The sequence below is a fragment of the Dromiciops gliroides genome, chromosome 2, assembly GCF_019393635.1.
Source record: "Dromiciops gliroides isolate mDroGli1 chromosome 2, mDroGli1.pri, whole genome shotgun sequence".
NCBI classification, from domain to species: domain Eukaryota; kingdom Metazoa; phylum Chordata; class Mammalia; order Microbiotheria; family Microbiotheriidae; genus Dromiciops; species Dromiciops gliroides.
In genome coordinates, this window is record NC_057862.1 from 362,616,644 (window position 1) to 362,644,185 (window position 27,542).

Here is a 27,542-nt window from a genome sequence, read left to right on the forward strand (position 1 = left end):
ATGAGGTAAAACCTCAGGGTTGTTTAAGATTCTCATTTCTCTAATTATTGGTGGTTTTATATGGTACTTAATAGTTTATTTTTAGATAACTTTTTTATTCATGTAACCTTAGTCCACTTATCTATTTGGGAAATGGCTTTTGGTCTTCTGATCTTTTAATTGTTTCTATATCTTGAATACCAACAATTATCAGAAATTTGCTAAAAAGATTTTTTTCCTCATTTGACTTCCTTCTTTTCTCCAGTGTCCTTACTTCTTATCCTTATCTCCAGTATCTATCCCTCTTCCTCTACCTGCCCCTTAAGGGCTTTTCTGTTTCATGTAATCAAAGTTAATTTATTTTACCATCTCTAATTGCCTCCTTCTCTTGTTTGGTTAAGAATACATCTCTTGCATACATCTGCAGCTAGGTGGTACAGAGGATAGAGCATGGGCCCTGGAGTCAGGAGGACCTGAGTTCAAATCCTGCCTCAGACACTTAATACTTACTAGCTGTATGACTCTGGGCAAGTCACTTAACCCCAATTGCCTCACCAAAAAAAAAGAATGCATCTGCCAATGGCTGTGAGAGATATATGATTTGCTTCTCTTTCAACTTTTTTGCAGTATTATGATATATAAATCTATTTTAAAAGTTTTGGGGAATATAGCATTGTTGTTGATCTAAACCTAATTTCTTCCATACTGCTATCCAGTTTTCCCAGTAATTTCTATAAGATAAGTAGTTCTTTCTTAAGTAATTTGTGTTTTTTAGTATATCAAAAACTTGGGATATTGAGCTTTGTTCTTTCTGATTCTTCCTTGTTTAGTCCAAAGGTTCTTAAACTGTGGGTCATGACCGGGTCATGTGACTGAAAGTGGAGGGTCCTGAAAAATTTGGCAACAGTAAAAAGTTATGTATACCTATTTTATATGCCTATGTACATGGGGTCGCGTAAAAATTTTTCCAATGAAAAGGGGTCACAAGTGGGAAAAGTTTAAGAAGTCCTGGTCTAGTTTGTTCCATTGATTAATCTCCATATTTTTAAGCCAGTAGCACCAGTTGGTTTTGATGACTGTTACTTTATAATACAGTTTGAGGTTTGGAAGTGCTAGTCTGACCTTTCCCTCTCTACATCCTTATATTTTTTTCCCTTCATATTTTATTTTTCAAGTGAATTATATTATTGATCAAGTTTTGTTAAGTATCAAGTCCTAATAAGTAATTGTTATTTGTCAAGTTCTTTGATTGTTTGGTATACCATGAAAATTGTCATGTTTATTATATTGACACAACCCAGCAATAAACACTGAATGTTTCTCCAGCTGTTTAAGGTATTTTTAAAAAAAATTTCTTTAGGGAGCATTTTATAATTAAATATTTGCAAGTTTTTTGTGTGCGTTGGTAGATTGTACCTTGAATTTTGTAGTTGTTTGGAATGGGACTTCCCTTTCTTTTGTTGCCTCTTGAATTTTGTTATTAATATTTAGAAATGTTAAGTTTTGAGGCTTTATTTTGTAGCTTGCAACTTTGCCCAAGCTGTTGTCTCAATTAGTATCTTTGCTCATTCAATAGGATTTTCTAAGCAAACCATCAATCAGCAAGTAGAGATGATTTTATCTACATGCCTTTATTTTTTTCTCTTACCTTACTGGTTTTGCTAAGATTTCCAGAACTATATCAAGTAATAGTGGGGAGTGTGGGCATTCTTGTTTTACTCTTGTATTTACTGGAAAATGTTCTAGTGTATCTCTGTTACATTACATTATGATGCTTATTTTTGTTTTTAGCTACTTTTTTCATTAAAAAAAAAAAAGTTCCCTCCAATACTTGTTAGGGTTTTTTTGGTGGGGCGGGGCAATGAGGGTTAAGTGACTTGCCCAGGGTCACACAGCTAGTAGGTGTCAAGTGTCCGAGGCCACATTTGAACTCAGGTCCTCCTGAATCCAGGGCTGGTGCTTTATGCACTGTTCACCTAGCTGCCCACTTTTTAGGGTTTTTTGCATAAATGAGTATGGTACTTAATCTACAGATATTTATTAAGTTCTTGCTATGTTTCAGTCACTGCACTAAGGGCTGGGCATGCAAAAGGAGGCCAAAGACTCTGTCCTCAGGGATCTCACAGTTTAATGAGGGAGTGAACTTGCAAACAAATTTATACTAATGAGCCATTGTTAAGGGATTTCCTGAACTTGTCTTTTTTTTTTTTTCTTTGGTGAGGCAATTGGGGTTAAGTGACTTGCCCAGGGTCACACAGCCAGTAAGTGTCAAGTGTCTGAGGCCGGATTTGAACTCAGGTCCTCCTGAATCCAGGGCTGGTGCTCTATCCACTGTGCCTGCCACCTAGCTGCCCCTGAACTTGTCTTTTTGAGTTGCCATATTACCCAGAAACACTGGACCCAGAGCATGCAGGAGGCTCTGAGAGTGTCAAGGACCAGAGCCCCACCTGAGCCGACATAATTTGTTGTTGTAGCCCAAGCTGGACTCCCTGTGTGTCCTTGGGAGGCTAGACAGGCACCAGCCGTCTGTGCCAGGCTGGGGTCTTCTGCAGATAAGGGGACCCTTCTATCTTCCTCCCAAGGGAAAAGAATGCCGCTTTTGCCATTGCCCTATTCTTCCCCACAGAGAGTGGTCTTGATGTCCTCACCTGTGCTGCACTGTTCCCCCTCCCATGTAACGCCCCTTCCTGGTATCTCCTCCTCCCTTTGTCCTGCTGTTATAAAAGTGTAAACTTCTATAAAAACAGAACCGGTTCGTTTCTCTTGTAATAAGCCTGGTTTTCACATAATTCTCATGATGTTGTGATTGCCTGTTGACATTATGTATAGGATAAATGGCAAATAATTAACAGTGAGAAGACACTGGAATTAGGAGGGGGTGGGGAAGTCTTCCAGTAAAAGATGGGATTTTGTCAGTTTTTTTCTGCATCTATTGAGGTAATCATGTAGCTTGGGTTATTTTTGTTAATATTATTGTGTTGATTGTTTTCCTAATTGAACCCTCCTAGCATCCCTGGGATAACTACAACTTGGTCATGATGAATGGTTTCCTATATGAATCACTGTAGCCTATTTCATGAGATTTTATTTAAAAATTTCAAATCAATAGTCATTAATCGTTTTGACCTATAGTTCTGTGTTTTAGCCTTTCCTGGTTTGGAAATCAGGACTGTATTTTTCTTCTAAAAGGAAACTGGCAGCATGGTTTCTTATTTTTTGAGACTAATCTGTGTAGTATGGGTGCTAATTATCCTTTGACATGTGAATCCATCTCTTAGGATCAGTGAGCACTCCATGTTAATACCCAGGGTTCTTGTATACCCTGAGCAACTTTGTGTTATAATAAGGGTAGTCATGCCCAGTCTAAGAAGTCACCCCTCTCTTTGACAGGACTGACAATGCGGTGAAGAACCACTGGAACTCCACCATCAAACGGAAAGTGGACACTGGGGGCTTCCTGAGTGAGACAAAGGACCCTAAGTCTGTGTACTTGGTGGTGGAACTGGAGGATAGGGAGGGTCAGAGTGTCCACTCAACAGAGAGCCAGGTAAGTCAGGTAGGCCCACTTTCTTAGGAAGGACCAAAGCCAGTCCATTAGTGGAATCCCCCTGAGGATGGGGAGTCTTTTGGTATTGTCTTTGTATCCACAGTGCCCAAGACATAGCAGATATTCAATAAATACTTGTTGGTTATTTCAGATCACTTCTCTCTCTAACCCTCAATTTCTCCATGGTAAAACAAGTTGGTTGGATTAGATGGTGCCTGAAGTCTTTTCCGTATCTATCTGGTCTTTTTTTTTTTTTTTTTTTTTTTGCGGGGCAATGGGGGTTAAGTGACTTGCCCAGGGTCACACAGCTAGTGTCAAGTGTCTGAGGCCGGATTTGAACTCAGGTACTTCTGAATCCAGGGCCAGTGCTTTATCCACTGTGCCACCTAGCTGCCCCGTCTTTTCCATATCTACATCCTTTAATTGATTAGTCCTCCAGTAAAAGTAGTCTATTAAGCCCCTTCTACCTGCTGGGTCCTTTTCTGGATGCTGGGGCAATGGGGAGATGAATAAGAAGCTAAAGATAGTCTCTCTGCCTCAATGGTCCTTCAGCCTAACAGAGGAGTTTGTAGCTCCTGAGTATACAAGAGGAGAATAAAGTGCTATGAGATCAGAGAAGGAGAGAGCAATTTCAGCTGGGAGGGTAGACTCAAGAAATGCTTACTTGGTGCTGGTGGCATTTGAATCAGACCTTGAAAGACTAGTTTGGAGTTCAGCAGTGTGAGGGAGTTGGTAGTGTAGAGGATTTTAAGCAATGGGCAATGCAAAGGCTCTAGGATGGAAAAGGATGGCATAGGCCTGAATGATGGTAGTCCAGGATGGGGACTTTCAGTACCAGACCAACCAGGTACTGGGGAACCATTGAAGGGTTTTTGACAGTGGAGTGATAGCATTATACCTGTGCATAAGGGAGACCGATCTGGACTGCTGGTTCTCACAAGGAAACTATTCAGTCTAATAGGATATTCTCTTTCATTTTAGCCCTTTTTTTTTTTTGGCGGGACAGTGGGGGTTAAGTGACTTGCCCAGGGTCACACAGCTAGTAAGTGTCAAGTGTCTGAGGCCGGATTTGAACTCAGGTCCTCCTGAATCCAGGCCCGGTGCTCTATCCACTGCACCACCTAGCTGCCCCCCTTTTCTTTTTTAAAAAACCAAACTTCTTACACAGAAGCATTCAAATAAATAACATAAATGATCATATAGAAATCCATAACCCCTAATTGCTTGCAATTTTTAAAGAATGCCTGTATGGCTGGGTGTGATGGTGCATGCCTATGGTCTCTTTTACTGGGTATTCTGAAGCTGGTGGATTAAAGCCATTGTGTCCACTCTGTATAGCATGGGAGGCCACAGAGGAAGGGTGAACCAATCTGCATCAGAAATGAGGCAGGTTAAAGCTTCTCTGACTATCAGGAAAGGGATTGGGCCCTTGAGAGGCATTCCCAACCTGGTGGAGATAGGATCTCAAAGAATAAAAATGAAGTAAAGAAAGAAAGGAGAGGGGAGGGGAGGAAAGGAAAGACCTGTATTAACCTGAATGATATCCTATTTGCTGTCCTTTCCTTGTGGGCTTTTTTTTTTTTTTGCTTCTGGATTTTGTTGTTGCTGTTTTTTTCTTTTTTAAAATGAACGTTGTTTTCCCTTTGCAGTTTAGATCATATTTATGTAATTTTGATTCCTTTCCTCTTCCAAATTATTATTTTAAACAGAAGAACCTTACTACTGATTGGTCCACTGGGGTCATGGAAGTGGAAGAAGAAGTCAGCGAGGAGGAGGTAGCGGCTACATCAGGGGTTAAGGTCTCAACCACCTCCACGGAGCAGCAGGAGGGGTCTCATGAAGAGCCAGCCAAAGACCTGATCCCTGACCCCATGGAGGAGACTCCCAAGGAACTGAAGTCTGAGGATTCCCCAGCTGAAGTTGGCTCCCCATACAAGTGGGTGGTGGAGGCTGCTAACTTCTTGTGTCCAGCTACGATGCCAAACTTGACAGATGCCCTAGATCTGATAGAATCGGTAATGCTTAATCCCTCATTTTTCAAACTTTTTATTTGCGTATTTGAATGTTTGGTTTTGTCTGTAGTTAACTAAGCTAAGAATTTTAAAAAAGAGATTCCTTGCATTTATATTGGGCTTTTGATTGAGTTTACACGAAGCTGCCATTGCGCTCATCTCATTTAGTATCATTTTATAGATGAAGAACTGAGGTTCAGAGAGAGGTGAACTAAACTGCCCAAGGTCTTGTAAACAATAATCTATAGAACAGAGAGCCCGAGGGGTCTCTTGACTTCCAAAGAAATAGTTGAGAAAGAAGAAGGTGTTAGGTTGTGAGGAGGAGGTATGTGGGGTCAGAGAACACTTGTCATGGGGAGAGGTCAGGGGGGAAAAGTGTCTTGTTTCTGTAAGCCAGAAAAAGGAACCCCCAATGGTTCTGTTATTTTGGAAGGCTGGTTTCTTGTGTTGTTCAGTCTTGGCATTATTTTAATACCAACAGTAGTGAGAGACTGTAAGAATCACTGATGTTTCTACAGCACTTTGGACAGCTAGGTGGCGAAATGAATAGAACACTGGGCTTGGAATCAGGGGCAGTCATCTTCTTGCATTCAAATCTCACCCCACATACTTCCTAGCTGTGTGACCCTGAGCAAGTTACATAACCCTGTTTGCCTCAGTTTCCTCATCTGTAAAATGAACTGGAGAAGGAAATGGCAGACCACTCCAATATCTTTGCCAAGAAAATCCCACTGAAAAGCAACAACACTGAGATGACCTTGGTGGTCCCTCCCAGTTTTGTGATGTCTGTATTGTATGGAATGATGACTTTGAGGTTCCAAACTTGGATGGCCAGAAAAATGAGAATTTCTTTGATATAGGACAATGGGTAGAATCTAATGAAGTGAAATCTAATAGGGATAAATGTAAAGTTTTACATACTTGTTTTTTTAAAAATCAGGTGCCTAACTGCAGGGTGGGGGCTTTTGTGCAGAGGTGGGAGGTCTGTGTGTGGAACATTATATTTATTTTCTGACTTTGTCAATGTGTTAATCAGTTATCCTGACTTTCTCTCCCCCCCCCCCCCCTTTTTTTTTTTTTTCTTTAAAATTTTTTATTATATGGGATGGCTCTCTGGGAGAGAAGGGAAACCGGAAGAAAGTTTGGTGATATAAAAACAAAAGTTATCAATACAAATTTATTTAAAGAAAAAGACCTTGGGGGTTTCAGTTGACTGCATGTGAGAACTATGAGTCAACAGTGTGGAAAGGCTGACAAAGTTAATTTGATTCTAAGCTGTGTTAATAGAAATACAATGTCCAGTTCAAAGGAGAAGTCCACTGGACTCTGTCAAGGTCAGTATCTATTCTAAGAAAGCCATTCATTGTTTGGTCTTTTGGAAGAGAATTCATCCAAGTTTACTGTTCCACTTGCCTGCTCTGCTGCTGTTTCTCCATTTAATGTTCAAGGGAGTGATTAACTGTTGACTTGGAAGCCCTGGGAGTCAGTCCATGGGGGCTTTAGCGTAGCTTTGAGAGATATCTAATACGTGACCCTCCCTACCAGCCTAAACTATAGAGGTTTTTGTTTATTCATGGGGGTGGATGATGGAGAAAGGGATTAATGAGTTGGTTGTAGGTGTGGTAGACCTACTAAGTTCTTAGAGCTTGTTAGAAAGTTCTAGGAATTGGGGCAGTTAGGTGGCACAATGGAGTCAGGAAAACCTGAGTTTGAATCTGACCTCAGACACTTACTAGCGGTGTGACCCTAGGCAAGTCATTTAACCCCAATTGCCTCCCCAAAAAAGTTAGTTTTAGAGGAATTGTTTTAGACTTCTGCGGTTTAGCTATGACAGGGGCTTGAGAAAATATATCTCTACAAGCCGCTGCTCTTTTTTGTTTGTTTATTCATTCATTTGTTGACTCCATTCATTCATTCATCCATTTTGAGATTGGGTCTCCCTGTTTCATCCAGACTGCAGTGTAGCAGCCTCTCATCATGGCCCTTATTCTGCTGCTCATTGGCACAAAAGCTTGAATTTGTTCTGTTTTCCCAACCTGGACTGGGTTGCCCCTTCTTAGGTGTACCTGGTGTTTTTCTCCCCCAGTATCCCTTTATTTCAGATGTCGAATTTACTTTAACCCCAATGCATCTCAGAACTTGACTGTGGGCATGCAGCATCACTGGCTTATTTTTCAGAGAATTTGAGTTGGAGAGACCTCAGAGGCCTTCTAGTTCAACTTTTTCCTAAACAATTTGTCTCTTGCAGTGATTCTGACAAGTGATCATCCAGCCTTTGCTTGTTAACCTCTGGTGAGGGGGAATCCTACCTTTTTTCCTTTTTTTTTTTTTTTTTTTTTGATTTGGGTTTTGTTTTGGGTTGGTTTTTTTTAGGCAATGGGGGTTAAGTGACTTGCCCACGGTCACACAGCTAGTAAGTGTCGTGTCTGAGGCCGGATTTGAACTCAGGTACTCCTGAATCCAGGGCCGGTGCTTTAACCACAGAATCCTACCTTTTTAGGCATACCACTTTTGTTTAGCTTTGAGTTTTTTGTTTTAAAAAAGGTTTTATTGATGCCTTTCGTCTTTATAGTCTAGCTATTTCCCATATGCCCCTCCTGCCCCTATTGAATTTTTCCTTGTGACAAAACCAATTAAATAAAAACATCCAGAATAGTCACCATATCTGACAATGTATACAAGTTTTCTGTAATAAATATATTTTTTCTCTGGGCGAGGGATAAGATAGGTTTCACGATCTATTGCTTAGAAGCTTTTTTTTTCCTGGTCATTTATTCAGTTGGATTTCCTTTTAATGGTATTTTTTTTTGGGGGGGTGAGGCAATTGGGGTTAAGTGACTTGCCCAGGGTCACACAGCTAGTAAGTGTCAAGGGTCTGAAACTGGATTTGAACTCAGGTCCTCCTGAATCCATGGCCAGTGTTCTATCCACTGTGCCACCTAGCTGCCCCATGATGTTTTTATTTAAATCATTGTCATTGTGTATATTTTCCTCTTGGTTCTGCTTCTTTCACTCTGCCACTATTCATATAAACCTTCTTGTGTTTCTCTGAATTTGTCTGGTTCTTCATTTCCTACCATGTAGTAATAGTATATTAATTAATTTACCATTGTTTTTGCAGCTAATTCCCAATGGATGGGCACCCACTTTGTTTCCAGTTCTTTGCTGCCTCAAAGAGTGCTGTTGTGAATATTTTGTTCATACATATTGGACCTTTGTGTCTGCTTTCCTTGGGATATAGCCCTAGTAGTGGAATTGCTAGGTGAAAAGGATATTGTTACTTTTCCTGGATTGTTCCTAATTGTTACCCAGAACAGTTGGTTCGCTTGATAGATTCACCAGTCAAATGTCACTTCAATACTGTTACCATTTATGTCATCTTTGATTTATCAGGTGTGAGAACCTCAGGCTTGCCTAAATTTGCATTTCTTTTGCTATTAGTGATTTGAATGTTTTCATGTGCTCATTTATAGTTTGGGATTGTTTTGAGAATCCACTCCTCCTTTGGGTAATGACCCTTGACATTTATATATTTGTATCTAGTCCCTATATATTTTGGATATCAGTCACAATCAATGCAAATTTATTTCTCACTCTACTTTTTCAATTCTGGCATTGATTTTATTCATTCAGAGGCCTTTTAATTTTGTGTAGTTGAAATGGTCTATTTTATCTTTTATGATCTCCCATTCCTTGTTCAATTAAGAACTTTCCCTCTGGCCATAGTTGTGAAAAGTACCTGAACTCTTTAATTTTTTTTAAATGGTGCAGACTTTTATATTCAGTTTGCATATCTGTTTTGAGTCATCAATGCATGCCTGTCCATCTGTCTATGGTCCTCCCCAAAGTTCACCCAATATGCTGAGACTTTTCCTTGCTTTCTCTTGATATCTTAAGGGCATACCCTTGGGCCATCTACCTGTTATCCCTTAGTCTTTCTTGGCTAGCTCATCTTCTCTTTCTGTTACATGATTCCATTATAACATCTATTATTCCCGGTTTTTTTTTTCCTGTTCTCATGGTTTGTATAGATGCACCTTTCCATTGCTCTCTGTGTGATGCTCATCTTCTGTTCTGCAGAGGCAGTGGTATTCTTGAGTAGCCATAAAGCAACATTCCTTCCACACTGATTTTTTTTTTGAGTAGTAAGAGAACATTCTGGGGCAGCTAGGTGGCGCAGTAGATAGAGAACCGACCCTGGATTCAGGAAGACCTGAGTTCAAATCAGACCTCATACACTTAACACTTACTAGCTGTGTGACCCTGGGCAAGTCACTTAACCCCAATTGCCTCACACAAAAGAAAAGAGAACATTCTTTTGCCTGATTTCTTACCTAGCCTTAATCACTGAATGGGTGTTGCCTCAGGCAAACTGAGACCTGGGAAAGACCTTAGTATAAAAAGGCCAAGGCCTCCCACTGTATCCAGGGCCATCTCTAGTTGTCCTGATCTGTGATTTGCCACCAGACCCCAATGGCTCTGAAGGAGAGAATGAGGTTGGTGACCTTGCACAGCCCTCCCTCACTTAATCCAATTCACTACAGTTCATGATATCACCTTTCTGATGTCGTCTGTCCTCTTCCAGAATGAAGGACAAACAAAAACGAACAATTTTTAAAATAGGCCTTTGTGTTATGGGAAGCTTGGGCTCAGTAAATATGCTTTCCTGAAAGCAGTCCAATCCACTCGCTGCCTTTAAACTCTGGGCCCACTTCATTGTCCATTTGTATTGTCTCTCCCACATTAAAAAGTGCTGGACAAGCTCTATTGGGTGTCCATTTAGATGCATGTTGGAATGGATAGTCTTGATCCAGTTGGTCTTTTCCTGTACACAGCTAAACTCCTCTGAGTAATAATAGAGGACTTCTCTGCAGTGTCTGAAGTTTGATACAGTCAACCCAATGTCATCCACAGGGGTATCTTGAGGACCTCACCATCCATAGGGAATGCAGCCTTGGACTGGATCTTGTCAGCATGGCAAATACTTTTGGCAGGCATATGCCTCTTTTTGTTTTATCCCTTGCCTGATAATTTATTATTAATTATTAACTTACCAACCCAGTTACAAAATATCTGGCAAAGTCCTACCTAGTTAACTCTTTTTTGAAATGAACAAATAGTAAGCATAATGGAATCTTATATTCTCTATATATTTCATTCAGTGGAGAAATGATAAAGACTTGGACCATTGTTGAATACTGATTAAGAATATCCTGAGTTTGCATAGAGATACTTCTTTTTTTCTTAAATTCATTCATTTGTTTATTTATAATATTCATTTTTAACTTTATGAATTTTTTCCCCTCAATTACATGTAAAAGCAAATTTGAACATTTAGTTTTTAAAAATGTTGTGTTTCAAGTTCTCTCCCTTCCTTCTTCCCCCCTTCCTTGATACTGTAAGCAATTAGATAGCCGTTATACATGTGCAGTCATGCAATATATTTTCATATTAGTCATGTTGTGGGGTGGGGGGAAGTACAGACCAAAAAGCCCCAAGAATAAGAAAGTTAGTTTAAAAAGTTGGCTCCAACCTGTATTCAGACTCCACCAGATCTTTCTTTGGAGGTCGATAGAATTTTCCATCATGAGTCCTTTGGAATTATCTTGGATCATTGTATTGCTGAGAATAGCTAAATCATTCACAGTTGATCATTGTACAATATTGTTGTTACTGTGTACAATGTATAACATTTATTTTTTAAAATGTTGAGTTCTCAATCCTTTCTTTCTCTTTAGCCACTACCACCTGTTGAGAAGGCAAGCAATATGATGTTAATTATATGAGATTTTTCTTAATAAAGATTTTGTATAAATGGGGAGTAGGTGTAAAGGTTAATAGTTTTGACTAGGAGGGGAGAGGTGGGCGACCAGTAAGGTCTCAAATTTTGTATGCCTTAGGTATCCTCCCCTCCTTTGTGGGCTCCCAGCACAGATATCCTCTATATATACATGTACCTGATTCCTTCTGATTTCTTTTCCTGTTTTAGCTCTTTTTAATCCCATTTTTACTTCCTCTAAAGTGCTTCAGGGACTGTGATGTTGGGGACCAGGTGCAGTGGTTCCACTTGATGGAGAAAACAAGTTTGTTGTAATAGTTGTTGCAAATCTTGTCCATTTTTCTTAGGTTTGTACCTGTCGTTCTGTTTTCATCCCTGAATGGCCTTAGGATAATTTTGTTTAGGGGCAGCTAGGTGGCGCAGTGGATAGAGCACCGGCCCTGGAGTCAGGAGTACCTGAGTTCAAATCTGGCCTCAGACACTTAACACTTACTAGTTGTGTGACCCTGGGCAAGTCACTTAACCCCAATTGCCTCACTGGGAAAAAAAAAAAGGATAATTTTGTTTAGCTGGCTTTCTTGCCAGGCTTTTTTTTTTTTTAAATTTTTTTTTTTTAGTTAGAATAAGGTGATAGTTTATTTAGGAACAAGGGAAGGGAAGGGTGGGGGGAGGGAAACCATGAAAGAAATCCTTGGACTTTTCATGGGGAGATTTGGCTCTTGCCAGGCTTTTTTAAGATTGGTTTTATCCTTCACTGCTAGTCTCTTCTTTATGGAACTTTGTTGTCTATAATTGTCACCCTTAAGATTTTACAGTCTAGATCATCTTCTCACCCAGGGCTGTTTCTGGCAGCCATCTTTCTTTGATAAATCAGTCAGATGCTTGCTGACTAAGCCAGAGGTATCAAACTCGGGGAACCAAATTAAAATGTAATTAGGAAATGTTTGGCAAAATAAATTAAGATGCAGCACAAATAATGTTAATTTGTGGTTTTCTGAGTCAACGTGACCCCAGGGATCCCTTTCAATTTGAGTTAGACATCATTGGACTAAGGAACTTTGGAGGCTCTTTTGGTCTTCCTATAACTAGCAGTTAATTTATATTGGTTTAACTTTTGGATATAATTACTATAGATAAATGTTGATGTCATTTCTGTTTATTTCCCATTTTTAAAATGTTTCAATAACTTGTTTAAATAATTAAGGTTTAATCTTAATTGTGTGTCATCTCTCTTTTTTTGGGGGGGGTCTATTATTAAATTCTGATCTTTGCTCTAACAGGTTGGACTGCAGAGATAAATGACTTAAAGATAATGCCAGTTTCCATAATAAGTCTTTTCCTGTCTGTTAAAATATAGTAACTTTTATTCTTAATCATATTATCTAGTGCTTTCCCATTCTTTTTGAAGAAAGCATTTCTTGTGTTGTGGAATGTGTTATAAAATGTTGGTCTGAACCTAATTTCTGCCAAACTGCTTTCCAGTTTTTCCAGAAATTCTTTTCCAGGAAGGTAAAACTGTAGTAATTTGTATTCTTGGAGGTCTCAAAAACTGGGCTACTGTTTTTGATTAGTTTCTTTCTCACTGTGATCTGCTTTACTGTATTTTGACTTGTACCCAGTGATTAAGTCAGATTTTAATCTGCTTTTCTGCAACTTTTAGAAGTTTTGTTCATAGTTCTGTCGCTTGGGACCTAGCAGAACCTAATCTCTAAGCCCATCATGTATTCGAAGATGTCTATCAAATCCCCCTGAAGTATTCATTCCCTCAGGCTAAGCAATCTCACTTCCCAAAACTAATCCTCCTCTCTGATGGTCTTGTTTCAGTACTCAACCTTTCTTGGTCATCTGTTGCATTTGACACTATTGACATCCCTCTCCTCCAGGAGACTCTTGGCTTTTCTGGGTTTTGTGATGTACTCTCTTGGTTTGCCTGCCTCTCAGTCTCCTTTGCCAGCTCATCATCCATATCATGCCCCCTAACTGTGGGTGTTCCCCAGGGATCTGTACTGAGCCTTCTCTCTCTACACTCTGTTGGTAACCTTGTCAGCTCCCATTGATTTAATTATTTTCTCTATGCAGAAGACTCCTTTATCTGTACCTAAGCTCTCTTTCTCCCCTAGATTCAATCCTACATCATCAGTTACCCATTGGACATTTCAAACTGTATGTCCTGAAGAGATCCCAAACTCAGCATGTTCAATACTAAACTTACTGTCTTCTCTCTCCTTGCTCCCTCCCCCAAAACCATTTCTCTTCTAGATTTTCCTAGTTTTTAAAAGTACAGCTTTTATTCTTCCAAGCTTATTTATTTATTTATTTGTTATTATTATTATTATAGCAGCATTGGCCTAGATTCTTCACTCTATCATCCCATGTATCCAGTCAGTTTTCAAATCTTGTTGTTTCTAATTTGACAATTTCTTTTCTTTTTTGGGGAGAGGAGGGCAATGAGGGTTAAGTCACTTGCCCAGGGTCACACAGCTAGTAAGTGTCAAGTGTCTTGAGACCGGATTTGAACTCAGATCCTCTTGAATCTAGGGCTGGTGCTTTATTCACTGTGCCACCTAGCCGCCCTTTTCTTTTTATGTGTGTTTATTTTTTTGTTTGTTTGTTTGTTTGTTTTGCGGGGCAATGAGAGTTAAGTGACTTGCCCAGGGTCACACAGCTAGTAAGTATCAAGTGTCTGAGGCTGGATTTGAACTCAGGAACTCCTGAATCCAGGGCCAGTGCTTTAACCACTGTGCCACCTAGCTGCCCCCTCGCCCTTTTCTTTTTAATCACATATCTAAGACCTTAGCTCAAATCCTTATTATCTTTGGCCTAGATTATTGCACCAGTCTCCTTGCAAAGTGTGTTATTTGAACCCAACGATACTTTTGTATTTATCTTTACTAAGGTACATCTTAGTAGACTTGTCGGACCATTCTAGCCTGTCACAATCTTATTGGATCCTCAGTTTTCAAAATTGATAAGCACGACTTCAGTAGAACCCCTTTAGCACTAGGGAAGTTCATCTGAGTTGAGTTGCTCATGGTTTATTAATATCCTGCACAGGATCCTGATGGATGGTGTGACCTGAGTAACTTTGACCTGCCCGAGGAGTTATCCAACGGTGGTGCTAACAGCAGCAGTAGTAGCAGCAACAGTCCAGTTAAGCAGACATTCAGCAAGCCTACATCGTCTGCCCACAGCATGACAGAGTACCGTCTAGATGGACACGTCATCTCAGACCTGAGCAAAGGCAGCCGAGGGGAGCTGATCCCCATCTCACCAAACACCGAAGTCAGCTTTAGTACCCCGCCCTCCATCCTCAAGCGACAGAAGAAGAGGAGGGTCACTCTTTCTCCTGTCACGGAGAGCAGCCCCAATGCCAGCTACTCCTTTGTGGATTCCTGTAACAGCCTCACGCCTAAAAGTACACCGGTGAAAACCCTTCCCTTCTCCCCATCCCAGGTGAGTTGCCTGCCAGCCCCCAGCACTCCTCACGTGCCCCAGGGTCCCTGGCTACTATAGTAGAGGTGCTAGGGAAAAGATTGACTAAGAGACCGGGCAGGTTCTGTGATAATCACTGAGCCAGGGAAGCAACAATGGGCACTGTGCTGTGAGCCATTCCTGCAAATGGCTGGAACGAGTTTAAATATCCTCATCTGTCTTTTGTACCTACCCATCCTTTAAACTGATTTCAAATGGGTCTACCTTTCCCAGCAGAGTGTCCAGTCATTATTCTTCTCCATGATGTTCTGTGATCCATGTTCCATTAAGGCATCACAGAAAGATTCACTGCTCATGCATCTACTGGGGAGGAGCCAACTTTTTTTTTTAATTTTAAGGACCTTAGAAATGATCCAGCCCAGGGCTTCTTAACCTTTTTTGTGTCATTGACCTCTGAGAGGCTAATGAAGTTCATGGATCCCTTTTCAGAATAATGGGTTTGGATACATAAATAAAATTCATTGAAATACAGAGGAAACTAATTATATTGAAGCACAATGATCAAAACGAATAAATTTCTAATTATTCCATTATTCTCATTATAAAAAAGTAAGTTCACGGACCCCAGGTTAAAAACAGTGATCTAGCCTAGTATGCATTTTACAGATGAGGAAACTGAGGTCATTAGAAGGGTAACAACTTTTCCAATTTGATTTCCTACAGTGGTAGACCTAGGGCCAAGTCCTCCCCATTCCTTGTCCAGCATGTTCCTCTATAACCAGCTTCCTTCTGCTGTGGGAAATGCTGGGGGAAGTACTTATAGGATCATGGATTTAGGGTTAGAAGAGTCACGCAGGCCAAATTTTTCATTTCACAGATCAAGGAGATTAAGGAACTTGCCCCAAGGTCAGACAGGCAGTATAGAAAATACTGGGATTTGAACCCATGGCCTGAATCCAAATCCTGTGTCCTTTTCCACCAGACCATCCTGCCCCTCTAATTCTTTTTTTTTCCTTTTTTTTGGTGAGGCAACTGGGGCCAAGTGACTTGCCCAGGGTCACACAGCCAGCAAGTGTTAAGTGTCTGAGGCTGGATCTGAATCCAGGGCCGGTGCTCTATCCACTGCGCCACCTAGCTGCCCCCTGCCCCTCTAATTCTAATCTTCTGTTTTCCTGGGAGCCTGGAACTTGGATGTGGCAAGTTCATTCTGTGTCAGAGTTCATCCATTTCACTAATAGCCTATGGGATCAGGAAAGGCCCGAGTTTTCACATAGATCTATGAAAAAGGTAGAAGAGTTAGGAAACCAGAGTTTCCATCGATTGGGGGTGAGCTGTGTGAGGGCAGCTGCTGTCTCTCATCTCTCACTTTCTCCTCAGTCTTAGCCCAGGGAGTCATTCCTGGGCCAAGGATGGTATCTTGGGGTTGAGGCCAGGATTCCTAGTTTGGGTTTCTGCTTTGCTCATTGTGTGACCTTGAAGCGGGTGTCTATGACCTTGGGACAGCTGGGTCACACAGTAGATAGAGTACTAGCCCTGGTGTCAAGAAGATCTGAGTTCAGATATGGCTTGGACATTTATTATCTGTGTGACCCTGGGCAGATCACTTAACTTCTGTCTGCCCTAGTTTCCTATTCTGTAAAATAGGGGTGATAATGGTGTCTACCTCTCAGGTTGTTGTGAGTCGATGGGATAATTGACAGACTGTAATGTGCTCTAAAAATGGTGATGGCTATTATATTGCATGACTTCCTTGGCCTTTGCTGGCCTCTATTTCCTGCCTGTGAAATGGAAACGAAAAATTTTTCTTTTGGCAGGAGATAATCGACTTCTTACTCATCCCCATTCAGATAAAGTAGAGATTAAGGGAAATTTGAGATGATGATGCATTGATTTTTTTTTTTTAATCTGGTATCTTTCTTTTCTTTCTGGTGCTTTCATTTGTATAAAAGCAACAACTTGAAGGGATAATTTCACCGTTCCTGAAAGCAAGCAGTGGCTTAAGCAACTGTTACTTGACCTATAATCTGGGGCCAAGGGACAACTCATCCAGGTGACTGGGCACTACAGTCACAAGCAGCTCACGCTTCTCTTAGAAGTTTGGAAGGCTCTTTCCTCCCATAGCAATCTTGTTTAGTATTGGTCATTCAAGTAGTCTCATTTTTTAGCCCAGGAAACTGAGGCAAAGAGGTGAAGTGTCCTGCCCAGGGTCACGTAGTTAGTTAGTACCAGAGGCTGCCTATGAAACACCTGACTTCTGACTCCTAGGTTGAAGATTCTTCCACTGCCTCAGCCCACCTCTCTAGCACTGATTTTTTTTTTAAAACAAAAAAGTCTAGTGGAAGATGTGGAATCTAATGATTAAAAGGGAGTTTTGTGGCATGAATCTTGTAGATTTCAGTTCTCCATTGCCTTGGGTAATTGAGAGTTGCTGAGCACTCCAAAGTGAGAGTTGAACATAAACACTAAGCACCCCAAATTTGGGGAAAGTCTTTGCCCTTCACTGGGCTTGCATTTTCAATGAGATGGCCTTGAAGGTCTTTCTTTTCTAGCCCTGAGTATTATGAGCCCTATGATTAGAGAGACCCCCCCTGTGGGGGCTCCCCACAGAGCTCAAGGCCTCATTCCAAAGGTCTCTCTCCCCAAAGGTGGCCTTGGGTTTTGGTGAGTTTTATACGGAATATAGACTAAGCCTAGACTTAAGACGATTTGTATTGTATTTCTACTTTCCTATCCTTTTTTTTTTTTTTTTTTTTTTGCGGGGCAATGGGGGTTAAGTGACTTGCCCAGGGTCACACAGCTAGTAAGTGTCTAAGGCCGGATTTGAACTCAGGTCCTCCTGAATCCAGGGCCGGTGCTTTATCCACTGTGCCACCTAGCCGCCCCCAACTTTCCTATCCTTCTAATCAACATCACCTTGTGACTACCATACAATAAAAGCTCTAACTAGAAAACCAGAAGCTTCTTCCATTTACTAGTCTGGGAGATAAATTAAGGGACAGGTTAAGTAGGGGAGATTTATGATCTAATATCCAATTTTAATCTCACAGTCTTTGGGGAGAGAGATTATCCTTTCATTTTTAAATTTTTCTTCTGCAGTTTTTAAACTTCTGGACCAAACAGGACACTTTGGAGCTAGAGAGCCCTTCACTGACATCCACACCCGTGTGTAGCCAGAAGGTCATCGTCACCACCCCATTGCACCGGGACAAGACCCCACTGCACCAGAAAAGCAACGCGTAAGTCTCCCTACACCCAGACTTCCACATGTCTGGCATCTTTACCTCAAATCCCACTGAAGATGCTTGGCTGTGTGACACTGGGCAAGTCACATCTGTCTGCCTTAGATTTCTCATCTGTTAAGTGGGGGTGATAATAAAAGTACCTCTCTCCCACAATTGAGGTGAGGATAAATGGAGATATTTGTAAAGTACTTTGTAATCCTTAAAGTGCTATATAAATGCTAGCTATCATTTTTTTCTCCACGTTATTTTGCTACCTTCTTCTAAAATACCACTTGAAAAAAGGTGTTGGGAGAGAAAGTACGTCTCCAATTAAAGCAAGGGTTTTAAACTTTTTTTAAGTCTTGGGCCCCTTTGATAGTCTGGTGAAGCCTATGGACCCCTTCTCAGAGTAATAGTTTTAATTATAGAAAATATAATGTGTAAGATTAGCAAGAAAGCAAATTATATTGAAATTTAGGGTTTTTGTTTTGGGTTTTTTTGCAGGGCAATGAGGGTTAAGTGACTTGCCCAGGGTCACACAGCTAGTTAAGTGTCAAGTGTCTGAAGCTGGCTTTGAACTCAGGTCCTCCTGAATCCAGGGCCGGTGCTTTATCCACTGTGCCACCTAGCTGCCCCTAGTTCTTTTTTATATCCTCAGTCCTTGGCACATAGTGGATGCTCAATGTTTATTAACTGACTGGTTATCCAAAAAATTTAAAAATTATTTTGCCCCAGGTTAAGGATCCTTGTCTTAAAATAGTTTATGCTGCGTACAAATACTCAGATTTGTTGTCTTGGGGAGCTTTAGAACTTAAACTCTAGGTACTGAATCTAGATTTATAAGATACTCTCTCTTTTCCCCAAAGGATAAAATAATGGTTAAATTGCTGAGCTTGGAGTTTGGGAAACCTGGGTTCGAATCCCACCTTATACATTCATTTGCTCTGTGACTCTAGGCAGGATGCTCAATCTCTGAGTCTCTTCAGTCGCCTTACCTGTAAAATGGGGTTAGTAGTACCTGTAGCACTTACCTCCAGAGCTGTTGTGTGACTCAAGTGAGATAATAGATAGAAAACACTTGGCACATCTCAAGGGGCTTGAGAAATGCTGGTTGTTATTATTGTTATGAATAAAAGGCCTATGATTCAGCAGTGAGTCTTAAGCAGCCACAGGGGTTGGAGGAGGGGACAATGTCTGTATTTGCTGGCTCTTAAGGACTCTTCTCCATTTCCTGGCAGCTTTGTCACCCCGGATCAGAAGTACTCGATGGACAACACCCCCCACACCCCCACCCCTTTCAAGAATGCCCTGGAGAAGTATGGACCACTAAAACCTCTGGTACGTGCCCAGTGTGAACAAGGATTTCCATCCTGTCTAGGGCCTAGCAAGCCTTCGGTGATCTGCCCTTCCTCAGACTAATTTTACTCTCCGTGCAATGGAAAATTAAGAGTAACCTAAAACCAATAGGTTCAAATTTTTCTTAGACTTCCCTCACATTGCCACGTGCTGCTGTTTAACTGTGGAAACTTAATAGGACAAAGGCACACTTGAGCATGCTCTCCTCCTGGCCTTCAGCATCGAAGCTCCAACCCAGTATTTCTAGAATAACACTTGCTGTTTTTTCCCCTCCTTCAGTTGAAAATAAGGGAAAGATGAGATTTTTGCCGGTGCTTGTGTTTATTCTAAGGATGTGCCCCAGTGAAGAAGTTATAGACCCGGGAAACAAGAACAAGCTCATTGTTCCCCCTAGCTACGTTATCACAACAGGGTTTCTTAAATTTTCAATGCTTTTAGAAAAAGCCTTATTGGTAACATCCAGTAAGAATATCCAGAGAGGAGCTAAAACCGCAGCAATTTAATTTAAGCATAAATTTGCCCTCAAGCACTTGGCATAAATGGATTTTTTTTTTTAATGAGCTTCTTTGAGCTTCTTGTGAACTCATGGAATTTTAGAGGTGGAGGAGGCCTTCAGAGGCTATTGAGTCGTGGAGCTGTAGGATGAGAGAGCTGCAAGGGCCTTGGAGATTGTCCATTCTAATCTGCTAATTTTACAGATGGAGAAACTGGGTCCCAGAGGAGGGCAGTGACATGTTTGAAGGCAATCATTGGGTTGGTGGAAGAGCTAGAACCTGTCTTATGACCCTTGATCCAGAGCTCTTTCCATTTTACTGTACTGCTACCTACATGGGGTGGGGAGGTGGGGGGGTTGGGAGAGAAGAAGACAAGGATCCAAAAGAACAAGGTTCAGTCCAAAGGGTAGCTGGAGAAGCAGGGTAGTGCCACGGTACAAAAGCAGAGCTGCTGTCTTCTGGGTGTTCTTCTTATCCTCAGGGCCCACAACCGGTCATCTCCAAGTGGGTTACTCTGGGGGTATGTGGCATATAGTTCTTTTTCTCTTGTAATGCTCCTGTAATCGTGACACTCCTCAGCCCCAGACCCCACACCTGGAGGAAGACTTGAAGGAGGTTCTTCGGACCGAGGCTGGCATTGAACTGATCATAGAAGATGATATGAAACTTGAGAAGCAAAAGAGGAAACAAGGAGTGAGTTTAATCTTGCTGTTATCAGGATTGAGGGGTTTGGGTTTTTGTTTTTTGTTTCTATTTTTTAATAGTATTTTTTTCCAATTACTTTTTTTTGGGTGGGGGGCGGGGCAATGAAGGTTAAATGACTTGCCCAGGGTCACACAGCTAGTAAGTGTCAAATGTCTGAGGCCAGATTTGAACTCAGGTCCTCCTGACTCCAGGGCTGGTGCTTTATCCACTGCACCACCTAGCTGCCCCTCCGCTTCTCACAGCACAGTAGTATTCCATTACAGTCATATACCACAACTTGTTCAGTCATTACCAATTGATGAGCATCCTGATGGAGGGGGTTTTTAGAAGGAAGTGTGGAAACACTTTCTCTAGCTCCCTGGCTTCCCAGTGTGAGTAATCCTGGTATGGGACCATGAATATATGGGTGAGAGTGGCCAGGCCAGGTGCATCTTGCTTAAGGGTTGGGCAATAGGATAAGGGGAGCAGCAGCACTGATTTCTTGTGCCCTTCCACAGAACAAAGGCCTCAGAATGTCTCCTGTAGAAATGAATGGCACCTCCGGGTTATAGGGAACTTGAATTAAAGGGCTGGGTGGAAAGGGTGGGTGTTTTAGGGAGAGGGACTCATAAACCACTATTCATTTTTCTTTCCTCCTTATCAAGGACAGTTTGATTGTTATTTTTGTATTCCCAAATTCCTTGCCATGTAATAGGCAATTATAAGTGCTTGTTGATTGAATTACATTTTATATATATATAAAAGAAACGACAAGCAGGATGACTTTAGAAAGGCCTGAAAGACTTGTATGAACTGATGTATACTGAAATGAGCGGAACCAGGAGAACATTGTGCACAGAGACAGCAATATTGTTTGAGGAAGAACTGTGAATGACTTAACTATTCTCAACAATACAATGATCCAAGACAATCCCAAAGGACTATTGACGAAACATACTATCCACCTCCAAAGAAAGAACTGATATTTATGGAACACACACCAAAGCATGCTATTTTTCACTTTCTTTTTTTTTTTTTTTAATTTAAGTTTTCTTGTACAATGACTAATATGGTAATGTTTTACATAATCGTACTTGTATAACCCATATCTGATTGCTTACCACCTCAGGGAGGGGGGAAGGGAGAGAGATAAGGAAGGATAAAAATTGGAACTCAAAACTAAATAAAACTTTTATTATTTATTTATTTATTTTTGGTGGGGCATTTGGGGTTAAGTGACTTGCCTAGGGTCACTATCAGTTCTGAACTCTCCCTGTCCCCTCCCATGACCCCACCCATTGAGAAGGTAAGAAAAACAAAGCTCATTCCTAATATGTATAATCATGCAAAAACAGATTCCCACATTATCTATTGCCAACAACAACAAAAAGAAAAGATAGGGCTCTGTCTGCACTCTTGAGCCTGTTAGCTCTGGAGATAGATAGCATGTTTCATCCTGATTCTTTTAGAATTGGTAGTTGATCAGAGTTCCTTTCAGAGTTGATTATCTTTATAATAATATTGTTGTTTTTCTTAACTTCCTGCAGTTATTTCTTAGGAGCCTAGCTAGTGCCGAACTCAGTCTATTTGGAATGATAGAGCTGGAAGGGACTTTAGAAATCTTGTAATTCAATGTCCTCACAGAGGAAACTGAAGCTGAAAAGAGGAAAGGGACTTGACCAAGGTGGTCACACATTTAGTCATTGTCAGAATCCACATTAGAACTTGGATTTTCTAGTTTGCAGTACAACGCTCTTTCTACTTTGCCACTAATTTATCATTTAATAATAATAATCAGGGTACTTTTCCAGTTCTCATTCTTATCCCCTTTCTTGGGCCTTTCTATTTTCATTTTCCTGGCTGTACTACTTGAGACAGGTGGGCAAATTGGGACATCCAACAACCAGTTTCAGGAAACTTATTTTAAGATATCTGTGTCACTTGAGAAAGAAACCAATATTTTAAATTCATTTTATTGATGCGTATTGTTTCTAGCACCCTCATTTCCTACTCATCCTTCTCCCAAAATTGAACCCTTCCTTTTATGAAAAAACAGAACTTAAAATAGCCAATAGAGACCATTATTTGACAACATGTATGGTACCTGTCTTCTCCTTTGAGGGAGAAACCATTTTTAATTATCTATTCTTTAGGGCCTTCATTGTTTTTTCAGTTATTCAGATTTCGACTTGGCTTTTTACCTTTCAAAACAAATCTTATTTTTATTCAGATCTTTTGTTTTAAAAATCACCTTCATTTCTGAATAGATTTCCCTCCTTCTTCACCTTCCAATGGAGCAAGCCATTCCATTCTAACAAAGATTTAAAAGAAAGGGAGAAAAATGCAATTCAGCAAAACCAGTCAACATGTCGGTCCTGTCTTAATAATATTTGTAATGATCTACCCTTGTGTTTCCCTTGCCTCTAGAGAAAAGGGAGAGGATGGTCTGATTTCTTAACTTTTCTATGGGCCTTGATCATTATAATTATGCAGCATTCAGTTTCTTTTTAAAAATTCTCTCCATTTGCACAGTGGTCGCCATTGTCTATTGACTTTCTTTGAGCTGCTTTTTCATTCACATTGTTGTAGTCACAGTGCACATTGCTCATTTGTTTCTGCTTCTTTCAGTCTGTGTCATTTTCTAGAGATCTTTCCATGCCAGCATGCTTTTCACAGTTCTATTTACTAATTGGAAGTTGGGAAGCTGTCCCTTCGTTTAACTGGAGGACTCTAGGGGGAGCAGCTTGTCTGTGTATCAGGAAAGAAATAGAAGTCAAGTTCAGAAGTGGATGTTCTTTGTAAGGATCTCTAAAAGTCCTTTTGGGCTACTCTCTATAGGAGATTTAGTGAAGTATACTCTTCCCTGATGCAGATTAACTCCTCCGTTGCCTTGGCCTATGTTTAACCTAAAGGACACAACTTGGAGAGAGGGGACCCCAGCTCAATTCTTGACTTTATTGCTTGTCGCTTGTGTGACCATGAGCAGATTATTTTCCCTCCATGGGACTTAGTTTCCTTAGTTGTAAGATAAGGGAATTAGACAAGTTTCCCCTACCAAGGGTACTTTGCAGTTCTAAATCTATGATGCTATGCTGTCTACACTGGGACAAGGCATGGCAGATGACCTAAAAGAAAATGGGAGAATATCAGATAATTGGGACAGAATATAGAAATGAGAGTCATGGTGCTATAGAAGGGTGATGGGTCTGGTTGGTCAGGACACCTGGCTTTAAGTTCTAGCTCTTTTCCTCTTTTACCTGTGTGGCCTGGAGTGAGTCTAGGAGGATTCATTCTCTCATCTTTGTCTGATGCCCAAGAACTAGCTGAGTTAAATTGGAAGAAGCCTGTGTGTTACCTGAGGGTTGACCTTCTGGTTATGAATTTTTTTGGCCACAGCAACTCATATAGCCTGTCTGTGAAGGCATGGCAGGGGTTGCTGCCTCTGTCACTGGAGGGAGGTTTCCCTCGGATGGAATCACAGTGTTTGATAGCCATGTAAAGCTCACTGACTAGTGTCAGAGGTCTTGGGTTCAAATGCCACCTGTGCCAATAGAATTCCTCTTCTTCTTTCAAGGTCCTCATGCATCACTTTGTACTTGAAGCCTTTCTTGATTGCCTCAATGTGAGGGTCTCTCCCTCTCAAACTACCTTTGTATTTTACTACTTGGCAGTAAGGTATCTATCTCCTTTGATCCAGCAACAGCCCTGTGAATCAGGTGCTTTTATTAGCCCTGTTTTCCAGGCAAGGACACTGAGGATCAAAGGGGTTAAGCAATTCGCTCAGGATCCCACAACTGTTGGCTCAGCCAGAATTTGAACTCGGGTCTCCCCATCTAGTGTGCTGTGCCACCTACCTGCTTTATTTATAGTTAGGCTGAATATACCTCCTTAAGTCTCTGTTGTCTCCCCATTGGAATGTAAGCTTCTTGTGAGGAGAGATTGTTTCTTTCCCTCTCTTTGTATTCCCAGTGACTGGCACATAGTAACTGGATAGAGCACCAGGGCTTAGAAGTTATTGTTGTTGAGTCATTTAAGTCACGTCCAACTCTTCATGACCCTGTTTGGGGTTTTCTTGGCAAAGATGCTGGAGTGGTTTGAAGACTTCAGTTAATCCAGCCTCAGACATTTACTGGCTATGTGACCCTGGGCACATCACTTAACCCCATTTGCCTCAGTTTCCTCATCTGTAAAATGAGTTGGAGAAGGAAGTGGCAAACCACTCCAGTATCTTTACCAAGAAAACCCCAAATGGGGTCACAAAGAGTCAGACTCGCGTCTGAAATGACTGAACAACACAACAAATATTTGTTTATTGATTGAACTCAGGCAATTTACTTGACTTTCCTAGGCCCCGGTTTCTTTATCTGTGAAATAAGGGAGTTGGACTCCTGGTAGCTTTTGAGATTCTTTCCAGCTCTGATCCTGTAACCTTTTGAAGCATTGAAATATGTATGAGCCATAGAAATACATACATTAAATACACATAGTGAGTACTCCTCCTCTCCACCCTGCCGGAATACATGGTCTACTGTGAATTTGTTATAAGACTATCCCTTTACCCAAGAATGGACACGTGCACACGCACGCACGCACGCACGCCCCCTCTTAAATGCCCTTCTCTCTGCCAAACTGAGCTTCTTCACACAGCCCCTTCAAGTCCAGCTGTGTGGCTTTTGCTATAACTCTGTAAACATAGGTTGTAACCCAGCTTTTTCTTGTGAATGAAAAAAACCACCTCTCTATGACCTCTGTGGAACTGTGTGTGTGTGTGTGTGTGTGTGTGTGTGTGTGTGTGTGTGTGTGTGTGTGTGTGTGTGTGTGTGTGTGTGTGTGAGAGAGACAGACAGACAGACAGGAAGTGCCTGGGGAAGGGCCAACCTAAAGAAATGGAGCGCTCTGGTTGTTGGATACTGCAGATGCCCCCAGACAGGATTATGTGCCGATCTGTTTGGCTGAACTTCTTCTCTTCTCTCTCCCCTCTCTTCCCCCACAACCAGGGGCACCATTAATATCTTTGTATACATGGCACCTTTTTCTTCTCCCACAGTCTTCCCTGACCACCAGCAGAGTCAGACACTGGCCTGAGCCCAGCCCAGCCTCTTTGTGCTCTGCCTGGGGCTCAGAATTTGGAGAAAGCTCCTCAGGACTTTGGGCAGGGAGCTACTTCCCCTTTGTTTATCATTATCTTGTCTATTGACAGAGCATTCTGTTTGAAGGCATCCCGGACTAACCTCCACCTACTCACCCCTCAGAGGGAAATGATTTTTCCTCATTTCTTTGGCCTGGCTTATCTTGGCTCCTATCGCATCTTGCCTTGCATCATACATGTTTGTTATCTTGCTGTGTCCTCCCTTCACCTAGTTCCCTAGCTTCTTGAGGGCAGAAGATGACAGACATTTTTCCTGTCTCTGTCTTCAGTGCTGAGTGTGATGCCTTAAACAGAATAGTCCCCTAATAAATGTTTACCAAGTGGAATCAAAGGTACTCATCCCTAATCTCTTTCCTTAACTGCCTTTTTCTTCCCTTGTCCTCTAGCTACATCGGAGTCCAATTAAGAAAGTCCGAAAATCTCTTGCCCTGGACATAGTGGATGAAGATCTGAAGCTTGTGGTGTCCTCTCTGCCAAAGACTGTGTGTATTAAAAGAAACCAGGTAAGGGAACATACTTGCCACAAACTGGGAATCCTCCCCTTCCCCCCAGGTTTGCAGAAGAAGGTGGGTCGACTCATATCAGTACAAGGAGAGTTAATAGTAGGCATCCTTGTAGCCCTGACCACAGCGCTTAAGGTAAATAGCCTATAGATTGTTCAGCCGTTCGTAAAAGGCGCTTCAAGGCCCTTTGTCTGTGGGTAAACTTTGTAATATGTTGCTTGTATAACATGAGCGTTGGACAGGACCTTAGAAACAATCTAATCCAACCCTTTCATTTTACAAGTGTGGAAACAGCCTTGTCCCTGTGCTTTCTCCCCCCACACCCCCAGGAAAAGCTTTCCCAGGGTCCCATGGGATTCAGTGAGTCTAGACTAGAAGCTAGTTGTTTTTCTCCATCATGAGGTAGGGCTCACTGGATCAGGATGCTGCGTGTCAGGGGCTTCTTGGCATGGGGAAATGAGGATCACATAGATGTTGGTATTTGGTCCATCGTTTCGAGCATTTGGGCTGTGGGGTTTGACTGAAGGAGGGAACCGCTTGGCTCCCAGCAGAAAGTGTGGGGGAAGGGTGTGAGACAAAGGGTATTTTTATTGAATCTTGGACCTACTTGTGAGAACAACTGCAGGTGTCCCAGGAGCTTAAAGCAGAAATGAAAGTGTCCTTTTGATCCTTTTAAAAGAAATCTTACTTTGTCCAGTAGAGCAAAGACTGAAACAGGGCTCTCTGTTTACTGGCTAAACTCATTTGGCAGTGAAGCCTCTTGGGCAGTGGGGGCTTATAGACAATAGCACCACTCACCCCTCCTTGTCTGAATTACTCCTGTGCCTGTAGCCTTGTGGTAGCACAGATGCTTTGATGGATCATTGTGGAGTAATGGATATCTAGCCTTGGTTGTTCATTACAAATGGTCCTGAATCTAGAGCTGGAAGGAACCTTTCATTTTACAGATGAGGAAACTGAGGTCCAGGGAGGTTGACTTGTTCCAGGTCACACAAACAGTAAGTGTCAATGGCTGGATTTGAACCCAGATCCTCTGACTCAGGATCCAGTACTCTTTCCACTGTATCAAAGTGGCTGCTGTGTGGTTACATGCTTACATACTTCAGAGAATTAAGATTTATAGTGGTTTATGTGTTTTCTACAGTAGTGCTGCAGACTGGCTTCTTGGTAGATCCATTTTCCATGAGCTGTTGTGTGTGAAAAAATGAAAGGTGTTGGGGGAGGGTGTGCTGGTAGCACGGTGGAGTGGGAAACACCCTAGCCTCATTCAGGAGACCTGGGTTCTAGTGTTGGCCCAGTCACTGACTCCATCTGCCTTTTTTTTTTTTTTGAGGGGCAATGGGGGTTAAGTGACTTGCCCAGGGTCACACAGCTAGTAAGTGTCAA

General features: G+C 41.5%; 1 protein-coding gene across 1 annotated transcript in view; it reads left to right on the forward strand.

Annotated features, from left to right (window-relative positions):
- Positions 1-27,542, forward strand: part of MYBL2 (MYB proto-oncogene like 2) — a 52,948-nt gene that overhangs the window by 15,715 nt on the left and 9,691 nt on the right. The window contains exons 7-13 of the mRNA XM_043985876.1: positions 3,370-3,526; positions 5,236-5,541; positions 14,372-14,770; positions 17,846-17,985; positions 19,209-19,308; positions 20,400-20,513; positions 26,040-26,156. Of these exons, the coding sequence (XP_043841811.1) occupies positions 3,370-3,526; positions 5,236-5,541; positions 14,372-14,770; positions 17,846-17,985; positions 19,209-19,308; positions 20,400-20,513; positions 26,040-26,156 (1,333 nt within the window). The remainder of the gene's footprint in view (positions 1-3,369; positions 3,527-5,235; positions 5,542-14,371; positions 14,771-17,845; positions 17,986-19,208; positions 19,309-20,399; positions 20,514-26,039; positions 26,157-27,542) is intronic.